Raw genomic sequence first — 20,205 nt, 5'->3', positions numbered from 1 at the left:
CTGCATGTTACGACACTGTTTACGAGCAAGGGTCAAGGTCTATGAGTTGCGCCTGACTCACGTGCCTGTCGCGTTTGTATCGAATCAAACGCGTGTCGACGGCACGTTCAATAAACGCAGTGTGCATAGGCTTTAATGGCTATGAGATGTGACAGTAAAAAAAATTAAAATCGAGGTAACAGCACGAGGTTGGTCTCATAGTTTCTTAGATATCGATGAAAACCTGACCATTTTTTTTCACACAATGAAGTCAGATAAAAGCCGTCATGCCTTAAAAATATGCACTCTTTTCAGTAGCAATTTAGCAAATTATATAGTCATGATGTTATTATTACTGACTGACTTAAATATTTGTACGCCGCAAGGCAAAACATGCAAGAACAAGAAAAGAAATTTAGCAATTATAGTTGTCAATTTTAATTACATTTCGACTACAGCACCCTTTGTTAACATGATCCGACAGGCACTTAGCCAGTTTTTAAAAGCTTTTATTTAATTTGCAATGTATCCTGTATGGGTCAAATCTTGCAAGTTCAATTTGACCCGCTTCTAGTAGTCGGATTGTCTTGAAATTTGGCATACTTATGTAAATTGCGTGACAATACAATAATCTGGTAGTGACATCCTGGTAGTCCCGCCAGGATCGTCTCCGCAGGGCGGAACTCTTCAACGGTTAATGGCATCGACTTGAAATTTGGTATGCAAATGTAGTTTTGGTGACAATGCAAGTACAGTCAGCAAAAAATGCTTGTATTAAAAATGAAATTTTTACCAAAAACTTTTTTGTTCAGAAACTAATGTGCATGACTTCTCCGGTTGGTTCTAATGTTATAAGGCCGCGAAGGCACAACGCGACGCTACAGCCTACGACGCCCTTGTGTATGGCAATTGTCATTAACCAATTTGTGGAATTAATATTACGTAGCTAACTTGCCTACTTGCTTAATTAAAAAATATTTCATAGCCGATCCGTGTTGTGAATATAACTGAGCTTTTCGATTTACGAGCGCTTTGCAACAATGTGACTTAATTATGGTAACCGAAGTTACGTTATTTCAAGGGGTCAAGTTTCTGACCTTGCAGTCAGGTTAAGTTTACATAAGCAATCAATCAGCGTTGTCCTGTATTTAAGGTGCAGTACCGATGGTGGACATTTACCTGTCTCGGTTGGACAAGAAGACGACTCCGGAGAAGTGTTAGATCGAGCACGTCCGCGAGGCGGCATAGGGCCGGTTACGCTCGAGTCTCAGAGGGCTAACAATTTCAGCTCATTTAGACTCCAAGTGCCTGCCAAGCACCAGCAGATGTTCCTGCGCTCCGACATCTGGCCGGGGGTTTGGTGTTCCATCCTTTTAGGGTAGCGACGAAGACAACGTCCAAAATTCCCTAATTCCCTACTTTATTTTATTTTTGTACGTCTTTTTGTGTTTTTTATGTCTTTTTGTGTTTTGTTTTGTGTAATTTCATCAAAAACGGAACCCTTATAGTTTCGCCATGTCTGTCTGTCTGTCTGTCTGTCCGTCCGCGGCTTTTCTCAGGGACTATCAATGCTAGAAAGCTGGAATTTTGCACGACAAACTATGCCGACAAAACGGTTCAATTAAAAATTCAAAAACTTTTATTTTAGAATACCTCCCATAGACGTAAAGTGGGGGTGATTTTTTTTCTCATCCAACCTTGTAGTGTGGGGTATCGTTGGATAGGTCTTTTACAACCAATAGGGGGTTGCTACCCACTACATGGTACCTACTAAATAAGTTAAGTTGTGCCGTTGAGAGAAAATAAACGGATCACTCATATAGGTAGTTCGTACTCGAAGCATGCTCGATATATTTTGGATCAATTCTTGTAGTTCGGTACGCGTTTGGCTATCACAAATTGTACGAAACATGACGGGCATAATTCTGTGGCTCCAGTGAAAACGAGTACATGTCGAAAAACCCAAGTTTACAGGAGACGCAAAAAACAGTTACCTACGCCCGAGATGATTCAAACTTACGTTCATTACACTTGTATATTTACATATACTAATAAATGTGGTATGTTAAAGGACTAAATTAATTACGCTCTTTCTTATGGGAATGTTATTTTTGCTCTTGATCTATTAGTTTATAAATTAACTACTTGTATCCAAAATAGAAGTATAAAACTAAGTGTAAAAAGGTTCAAGTGGTTATATATATCGCTATTCACCAAGTTTTCGTAATTTTATATGAAGTGAGAAAGGGAACGCATCCGGAATGTTTTTTGTAGTACATGTATAATATTATCCACAGAAGACTAGCTTACGAACTAATGGTGTAGAAAATGATTGCATTTTTCAATTTATGCAGTTCTTTGTACTTAATTACAGACATAACAGACATGTAGCCTTTTGCACGGTTTTTTTTTATTGTGTTTTTAGTTATAAGTAGACTTAAATAATAATGAAAAATTCAAAATGCTACTTGTATCCAAGTTGAGTGAATAAAACACATATGAAAGTATTTAAATATCTATTCAAAAACACTATACATTTTTCAAAAATCTCACATGCAAACATAAAAAATGCCCGTTTAAAACAAACTTAAAATTTCTCATCATTAGTATCTAAGTATGTCAAAATTCAAATTCAAAAAACATGTTATTTATTAATAAAACTGAAAATCTCTAAGCTAAGCAGCTTGTCTTCTGTCGGTATCAGTAGATGCGTATCGACAGTTTCATCATTGCAGATTAAATCTTTGTAAAGGTTAATCAGCGGTATGAGAGACATTAAGGGGCTGTTCCTATCTTCGATCCACAGCACGCTAGATCTCGCAGGTAGAATACTTAAAGCTCCAGCGGGCATTAACTGCGAGATTGCATGCTTGAACGAGGCCACGAATGCCTGGCTAGCTGGACAGAGTCCAAATCTCCCGTCCAAACCACATAGGCAAAGGGCCTGGGATACAATAGCCTCCGTCACCACCTTATAGGCATTAATAGAACATTTAACAGGCAGGGACCGGGCCAGACTGTTAGCTGTGTCCAAGCCAGAATCTGGTTACTGGCTCCATGCATACCCCTCGCCCAACACTAGAACTTTTATCGACCCAGACACTACGCATAGCTGCTGGTCTACGGCTGGGAGTTGGGATCTGCGAAAGCAACAACTGTGTTTCTTGTGGGGCTCCAGTGGACCGTCTCGGCCAACATGGCCTCTCCTCTCCTGTTCCTCGGGCGCCGGCCGACTGTCCCGCCACGCTACTCTCAACGACATTCTCAGAAGGGCGCTCGTTAGTGCCAACGTTCCCGCCGCTCTGTAGCCCCAGATTGTACGGAGCGATGGCAAGCGCCCTGACGGAATGTCGTTGATACCCTGGCAGACTGGCCGTGCGCCGGTGTGGGACGCTACCTGTACAGACACCCTGGTGGCGTCCTACCTAACAGCAACTACCAAACGTGCGGGGGCGGCGGTAGACGCCCGGGAACGCCTCAAGGTCACAAAATATAGCTGCCTCGGCGCCCAATATCATTTTCTTGCTTTCGGCGTCGAGACTCTAGGTCCTTGGGGTAAGGGTGCGCTGGAACTACACTGGGAGCTCAGCAATAGGTTAAGGGAGGCAACAGGCAACCCTCGCGCCGGCAGCTTTCTCGCACAAAGAATCGCAATCGCAGTTCAACGTGGGAATGCTGCCTGCGTGATGGGCACCATGCCAAGAGGCCCACTTCTCTTAGGGCGCTCGTTAGTGCCAACGTTCCCGCCGCTCTGTAGCCCCAGATTGTACGGAGCGATGGCAAGCGCCCTGACGGAATGTCGTTGATACCCTGGCAGACTGGCCGTGCGCCGGTGTGGGACGCTACCTGTACAGACACCCTGGCGGCGTCCTACCTAACAGCAACTACCAAACGTGCGGGGGCGGCGGTAGACGCCCGGGAACGCCTCAAGGTCACAAAATATAGCTGCCTCGGCGCCCAATATCATTTTTTTGCTTTCGGCGTCGAGACTCTAGGTCCTTGGGGTAAGGGTGCGCTGGAACTACACTGGGAGCTCAGCAATAGGTTAAGGGAGGCAACAGGCAACCCTCGCGCCGGCAGCTTTCTCGCACAAAGAATCGCAATCGCAGTTCAACGTGGGAATGCTGCCTGCGTGATGGGCACCATGCCAAGAGGCCCACTTCTCTTTTTTAATTAGTTTTAGTTTTAGATATTTAAATTAAATAATAGTTTTAGTCCTATGGATATTTTGTATTTTCTTAATCATTCTTATTAAATGTTTGGTGTCAAGGGATATATCTTAATTAATACCCTTAAAATTAATGCAATGTGCAATATTAGTTTAATAATAAAATTGGTGTAAAAGGATATAACTTAATCGCGTAACCGTCGACTGCGCAGCTCGCAAGCGCGTTCTCCCTGCACAAGTCAGCGCACACGACTGTGGCTCATCCGTGAGCGCCATGGCTCCCCACTCACCCGCTCATTCCCCCGCGCAAAGACTTATATCCTTTTCCACGTAAACTTTTTTATATTCGATTTGTGAAAACGGGCGCAGCTCTACTTAATCTATATTTTATTTTATTTTTTTGTGTAAAGAGATTGAACTTAACTTGTATCAATGTAAACTAAATAAATCTGTTCTTGTTTTAGGGGTTCAAGTGTGCTTAGATTTTTTTACACCCGCCATATGAAAAAACAGCACGTACAACTAAATTTAGATCATAAATCACAAACAAAACTTAGTTAATAGAAATACAACTTGACAAGTACCCTCTGTTCTACCCCTTGAACCACCAGAAAAGTCCGTTGTTTTAAAAGATATCTTAGATCCGTTTACACCAAACGATGCGTTATTTTTTTTGTGTTTTTTGGTCTATATAACTCAATTTGGCCAAATTCAGACTTGTACCCCTTTTCACTGGAGCCACAGAATTAAGGTGTCCAGAAATATATTAGTGACCAGTTTATTACATTTCTTTAAGTATATCTGAGTCTTATTCATGGCGATTTTATAATAAGTTTATACAGAAAATACAAAATATTCATAGGAATAAAACTACTATTAAATTAAAATAACTAAAACTAAAACTTTTAAAACTTTCATTTTTCAATTTATATGTAATTATGTTGTAAAAAAAAATTAACTGACTCCAAAAAAATCAAACACCAGAATATAATGGTTTTTTTCCGTGTACGCTTATTTACTAATTATCATTAGTAAATGATAAATGTAGCTTATTTACTTACTAATTATCATTAGTAAATAGTAAATGTTTAAAGTTGGTGCAGATTCAAAAAGACAGAAGACAGTAGTAAATATGTAGGTAAGGTGTGACTGGGTCCACTCCTGCTGTCTTGTGCACAGCTCACAACCACAGAATAAGTAATGGTACAACCACAACGATAACGACTTAAAATATATCAGTGCCCTTAGTGTAAGTTTTCGGTTACAAAATACGTCTCGATCGCGTTCGCGTTAAAATCTCAATTTGTATGCAAACACGAACAGCGCCCCTAGCGGAACGTTTGCGATGTTCGTGTGTCCATACAAATTGAGATTTTAATGCGAACGCGATCGAGACGTATTTTGTAACCGAAAACTTACACTAAGGGCACAGTAATAATAATTAATAGTCTCTCTCATCAGTTCAACTTCATCAAATGTTTATTTCCAAGAGCAAATGCACAATTAACTACATAACATACCCAAATTAGGTACTATGGGTTTGAACATGAAACTACCGTGAGACTCACTCGTATTAAATATATTGACCCAGATAACTCACGTCTTAAATCGAGTTTAGCTCGACATGTTTCGGGCTAATCCGTAGTCCTTCGTCTTCGGAGCAACGCGACTCAGCGGCTGCTACCCCGACGAGTCGATTTAAGACGTGAGTTATCCGGGTCAATATATTTACTATGGGTTTGCTTACAATTTGAATATTTTTTGAATAGTTCCCTCGATTCTTCCAGAATTCACTCATCGCACTAATATTATTAATGCGAAAGTTTGTAAGTATGTTTGTTTTTTGTTTGTTAAATTAGAGCCAAAAATAAATAAAATTCTAGTAGGTAGGTACTTGTAGTATTTCTATGAAGAATGAAATTATTTTTTGCGTAGTGGTTTTGGATATCATCCTCCACGTTTGTTGTGAATTCTATGACAGTGAAAAATACCGTATGTACCAATTTTTAATACCTACAAAGGATTTAATTTTGTAATCTTTTGATTGCATGAACCTAAAAACTTCACTTTTTTATGGTTCAAAAAGGCCATAGAGCTCGACAGACAAACAGGTTGATAGATAATAAAGTGTTCCTTTAAGGGTTCCTCGTTTCCTTTTGTTGTGCAGAAACCTAAAAAATTAATAAAAAAATGGAACAATGAAATAAAAAAACTAAAAACAATTGTTTTGCTCACCTGCGACCTAATGATAGCTGTCTATACAACAAATATGTGTTCATCTAGCTCCTTTACCTCAAATCACACAAACCTAACTATCACCACCACCGCAGTTCACTGACGAGTTTTGAATTCAACCACAGCTCATGCTCAGAGCAGCACAACCGTTCACCACGCTACCAGGTGTTGTCTTTAAATACTTCATTGATATTGAATATGGATATTGATATGGACTTCCGCAAAGTACCTAACGCTTGATTCAATAAATTATTAAAAATGGAACAATGAAAATTTGCAAAAAAACGCCGCCACCTACTACGCAAGCCAACTAATAAGCATGACAATGAAGGCGGGGGCTATTTTGGGAGATCAGTTTTATTTTACCTTACGAGGCTCCCTCCCAGCCATACAAAGAGCTATGTCATGTTGTATGAGTTTATTACTTCGTCATTGAAACTGATTTAGTATAGTGTTCGGGATTTATCGTCACCGCATCATCAAGCAAGGTCAATAATGTTATGCACTACGTGTGTTTTCCGTAAGTAAATCGCAGAGGGGTAAATCTCACTATTAACGTTTTAAATTTCCGCGACTTTTTCGCATGAATCCCGGGACTTGATCATCCCGCTAATATTTTAAATGCGAAAGTTTGCGAGTCTGTCTGTTTGTTTGTTACCTCATCACGTCTAAACTGTGGACCGATTTAGATGAAGTTCGGTATATAGATAGTTTGAGTCCCGGGGAAGGATCTAGGATAGTTTTTTCCCAGAAAATTGGCAAGCAAGCCAATTATAAAATACTACTACCTAACTAATAAATAATTGACACTGATAAGACATAAGATGACTATTTTTTTAATTCTATGCTCTTGGAAGAAGTAATACTATATAGTCAGTCTATCCGTGACAACGATTTAATGGACTCTGAACAGGATCAAAGAAAAATCAGGAAAATTCAGGATTTAAGAAGTTATTAAGAGCAACCTTAACGTTCACAAACAATTAGATAAAAATGATTTATTCCGTCTCTAACAATGATGCAAGAAGATGACTTGGCATCTGCTTAGCAAAACTGTACAGAGCCATGAAGCTATATCCATATGTCGTTCAGTGGTTTTGGTATGTCGTAATGTCAGGATTAATCTTAAACGATGACATCATAAAATATTTTATTGAATTTTAACTAAGACGGCTTTTCAGTAAGCATCTACCTCTAAAAGTCTGGGCGATCTAAATATTTGGGTGTGAGTAGGTGAATCATGTTTCAATTAAGTACTTCAGATCTATAAAAATCAAGCTTTCGAAGATTTTCCATTTACCCGGGGGTGCTATGCTAAACGATCTCGCTGTGCCCAATTTCAGCTCTTTAGGTATATTGTGGAAAAAGATACTAAGTTCACTTTTGATGATTCTTGATCAATCAGTCAGTCAGTAGGTATCAAATTTACGTAACTGAACAACTTTATAACCTCTAAGCGAATGAAATCATCATCAAGAAATTTGAAGATAACTTTTTGCCTTTAGCTTATCAAATGAGCAGAATTTAAGTATTCTGCTCCTGTGCTCCAAGCAGAGGTGAGAAAATAATGGTACGGCAGTTTCCCTTACGCTCGATTGGGCGCAGGCACTGTCGTGCTCCCAGATAGTATACAATAAGGTATCACAAATTGAGCCCAGAATACTGACTGAATACTGGCTAGTGATTTTGAAAGAACAATTGAATATTTTTGGAAAACTTTTTCAAGGCTTTTCAATCTTTACCTACTTTGTTGATGTTAAAAGTGAGTACGTGACAGATGTGATGTCATGTTGAATGAGACGTCGGTGAAAAATCGATGCAGGGGTGTTCATGGAAACTTAGTTACAGATGTAGGTAAGTAGTGAGTAATGTTTTTCCATCGAATTTATCTTGCTTTCTCAACTAGCTTACTGAAGTTTACTAATTGACAAATACGAACTTATCCGACAAAATATTAAATATGATGGAAAAACATTATTCAATAGATCTGTACTCAAATATTGGATGAAATAATCGAGATTCATTTTTTCAACTATGTAAGTAATACAAATATGTCTGAGCCTGACCTGTATCGAATAAATATACATACAATTTTTATCAATAGTGTAGTAACTTTTTCATTTGCCATTCGCCAACAAGGTAAATGAGTGAAAAAAACTATTAATAAATTGTTGTGTCTGGCAGAAATCATAACAACTATAAATTTGATTTAAACATCACGGCGCGAGTGCTCAGACGAATCGAAATAGACTGGAATTTAGTCTATAAGCAGTAGATGTCGTTGACCCCTGCACAAGTTGAAGGGCTTTACATTTATTGCTCTTATTAGTTGCTCAAACATATTTGCAGATGTACTGGCTCAAATTAACTCCGGCAAACACCAGCGTTTTTCTGCCTACGCATCTGTTGCATCGACAGTTTGATAGTTCAAGGTTTTCATCGATGACGTCAAACAGGTTCAAAAGTAAACAATAATAGTTACATTCAACATCTGTTTACTAACGATAACCTCATAAGTCCTAAAATACATTCGAGGGTATTTTGGCAGAACCGGATAAATGCACAATATTTATTTACATGTACGGTTTTGCTAGATAAATAAAGCAGAAAAAATGGAGTATGTCTATATATGTAACAATTTTTTTTTAATTTTTGCACATATTCTGTTTTGCCAGAATACCCTCGCATTATAAAGCACAAATCAATTGTAAGAACTAATAATGAATATACTACGTGTAGTATAAATATTTCAATGATATAAATGCTCTAATTATGTCGAAATATTTTCCGAACTCACAATACTGGGAATTTCACACAAGGAAATCAAACAAGTTCTATGAGTGTTGCATGTATGTATTTATATAGTTGTTTCTTTTGTATTTATTTTAATATTATTGATTTTTTTGTTTGTTTTTATTTTCTGTTTCTGTTTCCGCCACCTATTTTTGTACTTAACATATAATTTCTTGTACCCAAATGGTTGTCTGGAAGAGATCGCTTTTAAGCGATAAGACTGCCTATTGTCTACCCTTAATCTAAGTGTTTATATCATAAGTTTTTGTACTGCTTTATGGTGTGCAATAAAGAATATTTGTATTGTATTGTAAGTTCTAAGCTTTTTAAGAATAATTTTAAAAGCTGAAGCTAAAACAAGGCTAAAACGGACGATTACAATCAGACTTCGTTAGGAATTTAACAGCTTCGTCGTTCAAATATATAATTTACTTCTAAGTAAACTCTGATGTTTTTAATTTTTTTATTGTAACGTTACTAAACATACATATAAAACAAAAAAAGATACTTACATCCATAAACCACAATTAAATAAAAAAGTATTATAAGTATTTAAATTTTAATTTGTGCGAAAGAAAGCCCACTAAGCTGCTATTTGTTCAGTATATATACAATGTAACTATGACTAGTTGTAAAAAATATACCATAAATATGGCGTGTCGCGTCGCTAATAACGTAATGAATTCCATTAATTTTACTTATACGGTAGTTTGCTAGACTCTACGTTATTAAAAGCATGCAGTGAATATCCATAATTTAAAAGTAGATAGACAGAATAATTAGGTAATTAGTTACACGAAACTTTTTTAATGAATGTCTGTGACGTAGGTCTTATGAAGTTAAATTTAAAGGAAATTATAAATTTCACTCTTCTGACTATTAAAACGAGTAATAAAATGTAATGATCGATCGAAGGTACGGTTATAGACAGGTATATCCTCATCTGTTATTTGATGATGATTAACTTTAAATGTTAAATACGGGTCTATATGAATTCGCATAAATTAATTGTCCTAATTGTAATGGGCACTACGTTTTTTCGCATAATTAAATGCGCATAATGTGGATTGGCATAACGGTAACTTGGCATAAACTTGATTAGCATAGCATTACTTTACGTAAGTATAAAAGAGTATAAACATAATTTAAAATGATTATTTTAATGATATCTTAAATTTTATTTGTAAAAGTAAAATGATTATTGTTTCATTTACTCAATTCAATTAGATCTGAGAAGTGAACTACTATGTGAAAATATCTATTATTCGGCTATTATAAAAAAACTACCTAACATCGAGCCTTCGAGCCTTCTGAACCTAACCGAACCGAGTCGGTTTTGCTCTGAACAAGCTAATTCACTTGCTTGATAAAATTATGCGTTTTTATTTTATAACAGTTATATTTAATTATGTTATGCATATATCAATTATGCGGATTCATTATTATGCTAAATAAATGTTATGCTTCTTTATAATTATATTAATTATGCAAGTTCGCTGTTATGCACAATTATGCTATGCTAAATCTGTTATGCGAATTCAATTAGGACAATTCATGTTAAGCGAAATAAGGGGCACCTCGTAATATACTCGTAATATTAACTCTCGGTGCACAAGACCGACCCGCACTTGGCTTGTATTTTATTGTTTATTTTGATAAATACTTCTGTAAGTTCATTCATCGCCAATTACGAGTTATACTAAAAATAATTGCAAATCCAAAGTATTATCGGTTATCACAATAATTATCGCAGTGTAAACAGAAATGAAGATAGCAGCATTTTGGGAGATGCCATATCGAGCTGTCCGTAAAGTGTATTTTATTTCTGATTGTGCTATCTACTGCAGATAATTTTCAAACTACCTAGGTACATTAGCTCATTTAAGATATGAACAAACACCAATTTAATGCTAATGCAGCAATGAGTTATGGTGGGTTTTACCAATAGTACTTTTAACCAGATGCCTACGTACGATCAACCGCAATATTTTTCCAATTGACTTCGTTCCATGTATTTTTTATTGATATTATGTATAATTCCTCATTCCGTGGATTTTTTTTTGTCGACTCGACTACGCTGTAGCCAACAGAAAGGATCCTGAATCTCACAGTTCATGAATGAAAATAAAAATCAAATCCTGACTGCTCCGAATTTCACTCCAGTTGAGATTTTTACTCGTATGGAAAGTACCAGGTATATGCAATATGGCTATAATTATGTAAATAGATGGATGGATGGATGAATGTATGGATGTATATTAAACTCATATTTATTAATTTTATCAATCATGCTTTAGATATATTGATCCAGTTCATTATTTTGCATACTTATTCCGTGTATTAAATAAGAACCAACTATAGGTAAGTAAATTAATTGATTGAGAAATAAATTGATTGGACCAGTAATTGGTTTTAGTTCTCAAACTTGCTAATCGCAAGGCATAAGTTTATCTGTCGTGTTTTGATATATTCCATGCACATGTTATTTTTGAAAACGTTTCGTAAACATTATATCTAGCAGGCTACTTTTAGTGAATACAAACACGAGCACTGAGTGTTGTAGGTATGTTTAGTAGATAGATACTTATTAATTACATGCAAGTTTATGCAACATAGGTGTGAATTATGTTAAAATATAAATACTCTCACTATTTTCTTAAGTAGCATTTCATTTACCAAGCCGGGAAAAGCATCTAGTTTACTGCTGTCGCGTTTTAATTAATAATGAAAGTCTCCGCATCGGAAAAAGCAATCGTTCGTAAAAGGTGACGAGCAGTTGATATTAAACTATTGTATCTTATATTATTTACACCAAAAAGCGTGAAATAAAAATTTTATAACAAAAAAATTGAACCGACTACAAAAAACCATGAAAATAATTTTCTACCAGTCTGAAGTCGGTCGGTGCCTCAGCACGAGCCAGCGGGAGTGATTGAAGCCCAATACAAAGTGCGTAATTGAGGTAGATGACTATAGGTCCACTCCTGCTGGCTCGTGCTGACGCACCGACCGACTTCGTACTGGTAGAAAATGATTTTCATGGTTTTTTGTAGTCGGTTCAATATTTTGTTCTAAAATTTTTTTTTCACGCTTTTTGTTCCATATAAAAGTTTGGGACACTTGAAGGGTGCATATTTTCTGGAAATGACCCAATTCCAAACGAGCCTCGAAGTTGATTTTAGATTATTTGAAATTATGATTATTCGAATTTGCCCCTGTAGAAAAAACCATTCTCTATCCCTTAGAAATTTGGACACCACCTACCAAGTATTAAGCCGTTAGCTTTAGGTGGTTCAGGCTGCGCTGTATGTAGTCTCTCTGTAAATAAAAATAAATATTTTAGTAATTAAAAAAAAAAGAAAAATATATACATATATTTTATAATGCTCACAGCGGAGCGCATACTCAAGCAATTTTTAATGCAGATATAACATTATGGCGTCTTTTTTTGTATACTTCACGAACTAGAGACCAAAATTATCCTAGTTTTTGGGCCGTTGTATGGTGTAATGGTTATTTAATTAAATAAATTAGAGCCCAAATTCTTGAAAGAACACTGTATAGGTACATACGGTGTGTGTTTTATATCAGCCTCCAATTAACACACATATTGTGTTAGTGCATTGTTCACAGTATATTGTGTTCGGTTCTGCAATTTGGTTTTATTTAGCGTATACCTAATTATTTTAATAAATGTGTCTAAAAAGAGACCATATTTGTTACTTATGTTTTGGTTAACGTTTTTGTTTCTCCATATAACTATACACCATTTAACCTATGACCCCATTTAACCCTTAACATTATGGCATGGTAATATTGTAAAATCATCGTTCTCAATGTTATTTCATAATGCTCGTACTCCTCTGTCGTTAGATTAACGTTAAGTAATCAAACATGCATTGTTGTACCTGAGTTTAGCAATTTTACGGAACATTATATCGTTATCTGAATTCATATGCGTGTATGATAAAGTAAATTTGTCGTTGGATTTTATGTTATCTCGCTTTTTTGGATTTGATACCGCGTGCAGCGCGGAGAGTGTGGGAGCGAGGAGTGCGCGTCTGTTGAGCTACGCGGCCGCAGGCCGATTCCATTCCACAACAACACGGCTGGGCTATTATACAGCATTCCGTCACCATCGTTCTGAGAGCCGGTCGCGTCATTCACGTTTAACCTTATCACGTGGCCCGCAACTTCGTTAACCTTATTGTGAATAATATTAAACAGTGTTTATTTTTTAATAATGCGCATTATCGCACGTGAACGCGATACAAAACGAAAGTTTTCAACCCATATGGTTAAAAACTGGTGATTCAGTGTAACATAGTAGTGTTTACATTAGTGATTGCGACTTTACGGTGAATAGTCTGTGGAATTCGCTTTGATTCTATTATTAGATGAAGGCATTCCGCACAGCTCTTAGTGATTTAGCTATGGCGTTTGGGAAAACCTTAGGATAAATAAGTTACGATGTAAACAAAGGGACTGGAGTGGTAATAAGTTTTACCAAGTTGGTTTAGATCTCACGGACGAGCTGAACGTTGGTCACCATGATCGACTTGTGGGGCTGGTGCTTGCTCGCCGCTCTCCTGATCCCATCAGGTTTGATTTATAATCTCCATACGGCTCATGCAGAATGGCAAATGTAACATGTTTAATACACGCAACTTCTATCCCTCGATCTTTCTGAGTCTTCATTTAAAAACTTGTTAATAATTAATACACGATCATTTAAAATCTTGATGCACCTTGTTTTTGTATCAGTGTTAATCCCAAAGCCTTTTCTTATGTTTTCTTTGTAGATGTAACAAAAACTTTAACAAAAATGTGCGCTTTACTAACTTAAATGCTGAAAATACCTATACAATTATAACACGCCGGCTTGTAATTCGAATCGAACTCCGCGATTATGCACGTAACAAGGTTGTTATTATGTCAGTCGGAGTTGCAACTTGGAATTCATCAAAGCTTATTATTAGGTATTAAAAAAAACGTATAGTTACTACTTAAATACAGTTAGTTAACAGGTTCTTCCAATTGGACATTGGCACAAGTAAGTATTAGCTGTTGCCCGCGACTTCGTCTGCTTAGAATTCATTTATTTAGCTATCTCCAATTTTCTATACCTAATCTCATCACGCACGATCGGTTGATTAGGTACTATAAGCGTGAAAGCAATACAAAAACCATGCTTTTTCACTTTCGCATTTATAATATTAAGTAGGTAGTAAAGATGAGAACAATCGGGATACACAACTTCGCTGTTTGCCTTAAGAAATAATCCAAACAAGCACAGTCAAAGTCTGAAGGTGACAAAAACTCTTTTTTTCGTTTAATCAACCAAGGAAATGCTTAATTTCTTGTTTTAGGGTCAATGACATTTACATATTTATACACATCAAGGTCTAGTTTCACGTAAGAAAGAACTAATCAATGTTAAACAGTCGGCCTTGGTAAAAATTTGTTTGAGTAAGTAGGGATTGTTGTCAACTGGTAAAACACTTGGTAAATAAATATTTAAGTACACAATGTTTCTTAAAATTTCTTGAAACGCGTGGGTGTATTCACATCTTCACGAATAAGACCCTTCGTAACCTTTGTCGTATAACTTAATTTTATAGATAGTAAAAGGTAATACGCAACTCACTTTCGATAAGGATCCAAACACTTACAGGAAAAGAGGGAGAGCACTTTAAGCACTCATAATCTGATAACGATGAGCAAGATATAAATGAAATTTGTTGATTTGAAATGAGCGTATAATAAATACGATCCGATTGGCCTCCAACGGTCTTTCCATCCATACCTACATCTCACGTACTTAATTCCAAAATTAAATTTTTCAAACTAATCGCAATGTTTTTAACATTAATCAAGAAATGGCTTTGGCATTACACTGATATTCTTGCAATAATAACTCGCACAATTATACACATTTGCTCTCCGAACCGCGAACTTGAATTTGCGCTTTTTGTGATAATTAAAGGGTAACTAATTTATAAGCTACTAAGGCTTTTTTTGACGTTAAAATTTCGTTTGGTGAAAAGTATGCAAAAGAGCGATAAAACACAGAAACCATGAATTGTACATTATAACCGACCCGATTGGGATCGTTGTCCCTTTACAAACTGTGGCCGTTTTTCTAACGATCTGACGTTTGCGATTGCATTCACCGACTCTTTCTATATACCCTCATCCTATATTACCTATCGCACCTTGAGAATAAGACTGACATTAAACAAAATTATACCCATCGAAAGAGCTGAAGGTGGATTTTTATATCTATTGAGCTAAATACATTACCTACACATACAATACATGCGTAGACCAAACGAAACTTCAGCGTTAATGAATAGCCTAGGTAGGTATGGGATTCGACATGAGGGTTGATGTAGCTCTCCTCCATTTTCATTAAGATCAATGCAAGAATAATCAACTCTTATCCCGAAGTCTATATGAGATTTTGACAACGCCAGACAAGCATTGAGCGTGTCTAAGGATGACAGATTGACAGCGCTTTGCTAGTGGGATTTATATGGTCAGCTTCAACGAAACGCTTTTGCGAGTGCTAACATGTTGTGCTCAGTTGACAGTTTGTTTGTAAAATGGTTTAACATTATAATCGTTAACTGTATTCATATTAATTTAAACGATGTAACACATGCAGATAATAAAACAAAAACTAATGATATGCGACCGACGCTTTAACAGCCAGTAGAAGAAAACCTGTTATATTAGGCAACGTGGGATAAAGCACATGCTTGCGTAAAGTCAATGACAAAGATAACGATACGGTAAAAAATACAAGTATGCGTATACCTAAACGACTTTAAAATTAAGTCAATAAAGTTGTGCTTGCATATTTTTGTAATAAGTAGGTGTATTGGCCGTATCAATCTCTTTGTCGTTGACTGTGCATTGTCAGCATGTCAGAGATCTTGTTTTTTATCAGGATTTTTGAAATTAACTATGCCTAATAATTGCAAATAAAATTATATTCTGTATTATTATATAAAATGTCGATATATCCAGTGCAAATAAATTTAAAGTTGCTATCGATCATTGCACTCGCAGCAACGACATTATAACAACAAACATAATTAAGTACCTACTGTTGTCAAACTCGCGTCCCCAACTCCCCTTCACCGTCGTATGAGTAAGATGTTACACCCTTATAGTAGGGTCCTTACTCAGCCTCACAAATGCGTCTGGCGTGCACGAGATGATTCATCCAATGGATTCTTATAAATATCACGTATTTCTTAAAATAAAAAGAACCATTCTAAAGCGATGCCTATGATTCATTCTTTGCGCCATAGTTCGTATCGATATCATTTCGTACTAGTAGGAATTTAACCGGGTTCGGAATACACATAGCATTATCAACATTATCATGTTCGTTTACAAACTGTCCATTCATCCATATAGTGACATCATTTACATTATGGCACGTACTTATTAAAAATTAATATCATCCCAGTTTGGCCTGTGTGTTTGGTTTGTTTGTGTATTACCCATTTAGATTGTTAAGTTGGTTTAGTATTATGATAACGCTGCAGCTAGCGCCTGCGTCATAAGAATTTGAAACTTGAAATCTACAAAACATGTTCAATCCGACTGCAACTTAGAAGGGTATTGAAACAGGCACCTTATGTTTATTAGTGACTCATACTTCCTCTTAGCGGGATTAGCCTGAATCGCATCCCGTTCCGACGTTATTATCGGCAAAGTTCTCCGAATAGTTGGGGAGCAAGTGGCACCACGCAGGGTGCCAACAATAAGTAATCACTTATCACCGTCACAGTGAGACCATTTATCTCTCATTTTTACTTCATAAGAAGCTTGCCATTTGACGAATTCAGCGTAATGCGGGAGACGTAAAAAGAGGACATTTATTACTGTTCCACAATAGTTGAAAGAGCTGTCGTTATATTGCGATATTTTATCAGTTAAACGTGTATAGAAAGTTGACAGTAAATATAATAAATCGTCATTTTAGCATCACTATATCTGATGTTTTTGTTCTTATCGTGTCAATCATGCTAAAGATCGTAATGTCAGTTGCCCTCTTGTTAACCCTTATCGAAGTAGTGGATTTTGTATTTGACACGAGGCACTATCTAGGTACGCTATGATACAGCCAGTTACGACACCTACGACATATTCTTAGCATTGTCTTTCGATGATATAAACAACGGCACGTGACACTTCATCTAGTTAAATGCAACATAGCTAACTATTAAAGTTCCTATTGCCTGAACATAGAGCGACATTGAATGGACTTTCAAGTTGACAGACATGTCTATATATTGGCATTATTGTTTTGTGACATGCAAACGATTATCAACTTTAGGGTGGTAGACCACATATTTGGCTGATGGTACAAGCCCTAACAAATATTATGATAAGTTTAATGTTAAGAATATCAAGTAGTCTAAACAAAAAAACTACAATGTCAAGACAATTTAACCGCGTTTATTTGTTACTGGACCCAACCTTAACCGATTTCGGGGCCATTGACTCTGCAGCAGTCATGAAAGTACTGTCGCGTGCACCAATATCTGACGCAACAAAGCGTGCATATATACATTTCTGACGACGCCGGTAGGACGTGTCACGTATATGCTCCGCTGGGGCAGATACATATTAATCCAGGTGACTGGACCACACTTAAACAGGGTGCAATTTAAATTGTGATACAAAAATGTGTGTTATAAATTCAATTTAATTTGGTGTAAAATACTCGTATATCTACACTGAGCTGTGAAATTGAAACTGTAATTTAACTTTAAGTAAATATAAACATTCTTAATTTCACCAAAAAAATTAAAATAAACAAATGAACTAAGATTTAAAAACACTAATTTTGTATCACGACTTAATTTTCATCCTGTGAATCAAATAGGGTATCAGTAAAAAAGCAGTAGGTAGGTATTATATAGATCGCGTGGGTGCCTACAAATTGGAATACATTTACGTACAACTCCTATTTGGTAATTTGGTGGTAGAGTCTAGAAAGGGATGTATCCTCCGGCGCCTTACGTCATAGTCGTAAAATATCCAGGTGCCCAGGTTGTACAATGACCAGGTAGTAGAATGTCAAGATCGTAAAATAACCAGGTGGTAGAATGTCAAGATCGTAAAATACCCAGGTAGTAGAATGTCAAGGTCGTAAAATAACCAGGTACTTAGTAGAATGTCAAGGTCGTAATATAGCCAGGCAGTAGAATGTTAATATCGTAACATAACCAAGTAGTAGAATGTCAATATCGTAACATAACCAGGTAGTTAAATGCCAGATGGTGTAAATTGATATTAATAGTACATAGTACGAAATCTTTTAACAAAAAGTAAACCCGGCTGTTTACCGAAATTTATCTAAATGGGAAGAAATAATGTGGAATTTTTTGTTTTTTTGAAGTCTTTATTTTTAAAAAACCGGACAAGAGCGTGTTGGACACACCCAAAATAGGGTTCCGTTCCGTAGCCATTACGAAAAAACGAACTAAGTAATATTTTTCTAAGGATTTTGTGTTTTGTACGGAATCTTCCAAGTTTAGGTATATTTTATACCTTAGGCTGCTATTTACTCTTAAACTACTAATAACTTTCAATCAAACTTAGCCGCTATAGTTTTCCTTGTTAATTTAATATACCTACTACCATCCTGATTTTTTTTCTACGTTTGGTTAAGGGGGGGGGGGGAGAGGAACGCTCGACAATCATGAAAATTTTTCACTTTAAAGTTGAATATTTCGCAAACCCATCACTGAATCGAAAAATCGTCTTAGCAACCCCCTCATTAAAAGACCTATCCAACGATACCGCACACTGTAGGGTTGGATGAGAAAAAAAAACCCCACGTCTATAGAAGGTCTATAGGTTTTTTTTTAATTCTTTTATTATACCATTTTGTCGGTATAGTTTACATAAATATTCGTGCAAAATTACAGCTTTCTAGCATTGATAGTCTCTGAGAAAAGCCGCGGACGGACATACAGACAGACTTGGCGAAACTATAAAGGTTCCGTTTTTGCCATTTTGGCTACGGAACCCTAAAAAAATATCATGATGAGAGTTAATAGAACCAACTTACAAGGAAAACTATCACGGCTAAGTTTGGATAACAATAAGTATGAAAAAAAAACTGAAACTTGACTACGGAAAAAACTGTCTTTGTTGTTCATCTTATATATTGGCTTGAAATACTCTTGGACTTTCGGAGCTTATACGTAGCTCCTTAACACTTAAATATCTTAAGCCAAAAATCTATTAAGAAACGTCTAGATAATTTTTAAGACCTATTTAATTATACCTCACGCGCCAGAACAATACAAAAATATTTTCAAGTTCATTTTTTTTATGTAAAATTCGACCAATTTTTTTAGACTGCTAAAATAATTACCTTTCTTTTTATTAGCTCTGCCGTTGTCGGGTAAAAATATGTAGTAAAACAATCAAATGTTAAATTATATGCAACGACTTTTTCGTTACTGCTGCGGAGCCCCATCCTGGACGTGTCTGACAGCCTCTTGGCCGGTTTTTACTACTTTGACATTTCGCGATTTGGACCGTCCGAGACATAGACATTAGTAAAGATTGGACATTTTACTACTTGGACATTTCGCGATTTGGACCAACCGAGACTTGGACGTGGCACGACTTAGACGCTGTAAGACATGGACCTCTTACGATGTGGACTTAATTTCGACACTGGACATTTTATGACTTTGACGTAAGACGCCGGAGGGATGTAAATATAAAAAACATTGTTTTTGAAATGCCAGTGTCTATATTATTTTACGTAATCGTCTTAAAGCAAATGGTTTAAATTGAACACTGTACGAAATGCTACTTATCAGTCAAATCAACATAAAGCAATAATCTTAAAAAATCTGGTTAGAAACTCGATTTACTAAAGCAGCGTTTCCCATTTGCCGGGTCGCGACCCGGTACCGGGCCATCAAAATAAAATACCGAGTTGCAAAATTCCCGCCTTGTTTTAAAAATAATTTATCTACTATCGATCG

The 20,205-nt window shown here is 36.4% G+C and overlaps 1 protein-coding gene and 1 long non-coding RNA gene across 8 annotated transcripts in view; one reads left to right on the top strand and one right to left on the bottom strand.

Annotated features, from left to right (window-relative positions):
- The window catches only part of LOC141443995 (uncharacterized), a 33,617-nt gene extending 18,252 nt beyond the window's left edge, over positions 1–15,365 (bottom strand). The window contains exons 1-2 of one of the 2 annotated variants that reach the window (XR_012453106.1): positions 14,823–15,365; positions 12,440–12,493 (exon numbers count right to left, since the gene is read on the bottom strand). This is a non-coding gene — a long non-coding RNA (uncharacterized lncRNA). The remainder of the gene's footprint in view (positions 1–12,439; positions 12,494–14,822) is intronic. The other variant, XR_012453105.1, reaches the window with a different exon arrangement.
- Positions 13,137–20,205, top strand: part of Pvr (PDGF- and VEGF-receptor related) — a 52,419-nt gene continuing 45,350 nt past the window's right edge. For 3 of the 6 annotated variants that reach the window (XM_074109391.1, XM_074109366.1, XM_074109376.1), the window contains exon 1: positions 13,139–13,777. In XM_074109391.1, coding sequence (XP_073965492.1) covers positions 13,726–13,777 — 52 coding nt within the window. In that variant the 5' untranslated portion in view covers positions 13,139–13,725. Of the gene's footprint in view, positions 13,778–20,205 lie in introns of all 6 variants that reach the window. The other 3 variants (XM_074109397.1, XM_074109385.1, XM_074109403.1) reach the window with 3 other exon arrangements.

The sequence above is a fragment of the Choristoneura fumiferana genome, chromosome 2, assembly GCF_025370935.1.
Source record: "Choristoneura fumiferana chromosome 2, NRCan_CFum_1, whole genome shotgun sequence".
Classification (NCBI taxonomy): Eukaryota; Metazoa; Arthropoda; class Insecta; order Lepidoptera; family Tortricidae; genus Choristoneura; species Choristoneura fumiferana.
Note: the sequence above shows the minus strand (reverse complement) of the source record. Positions and strands in the feature narration are given on the sequence as shown.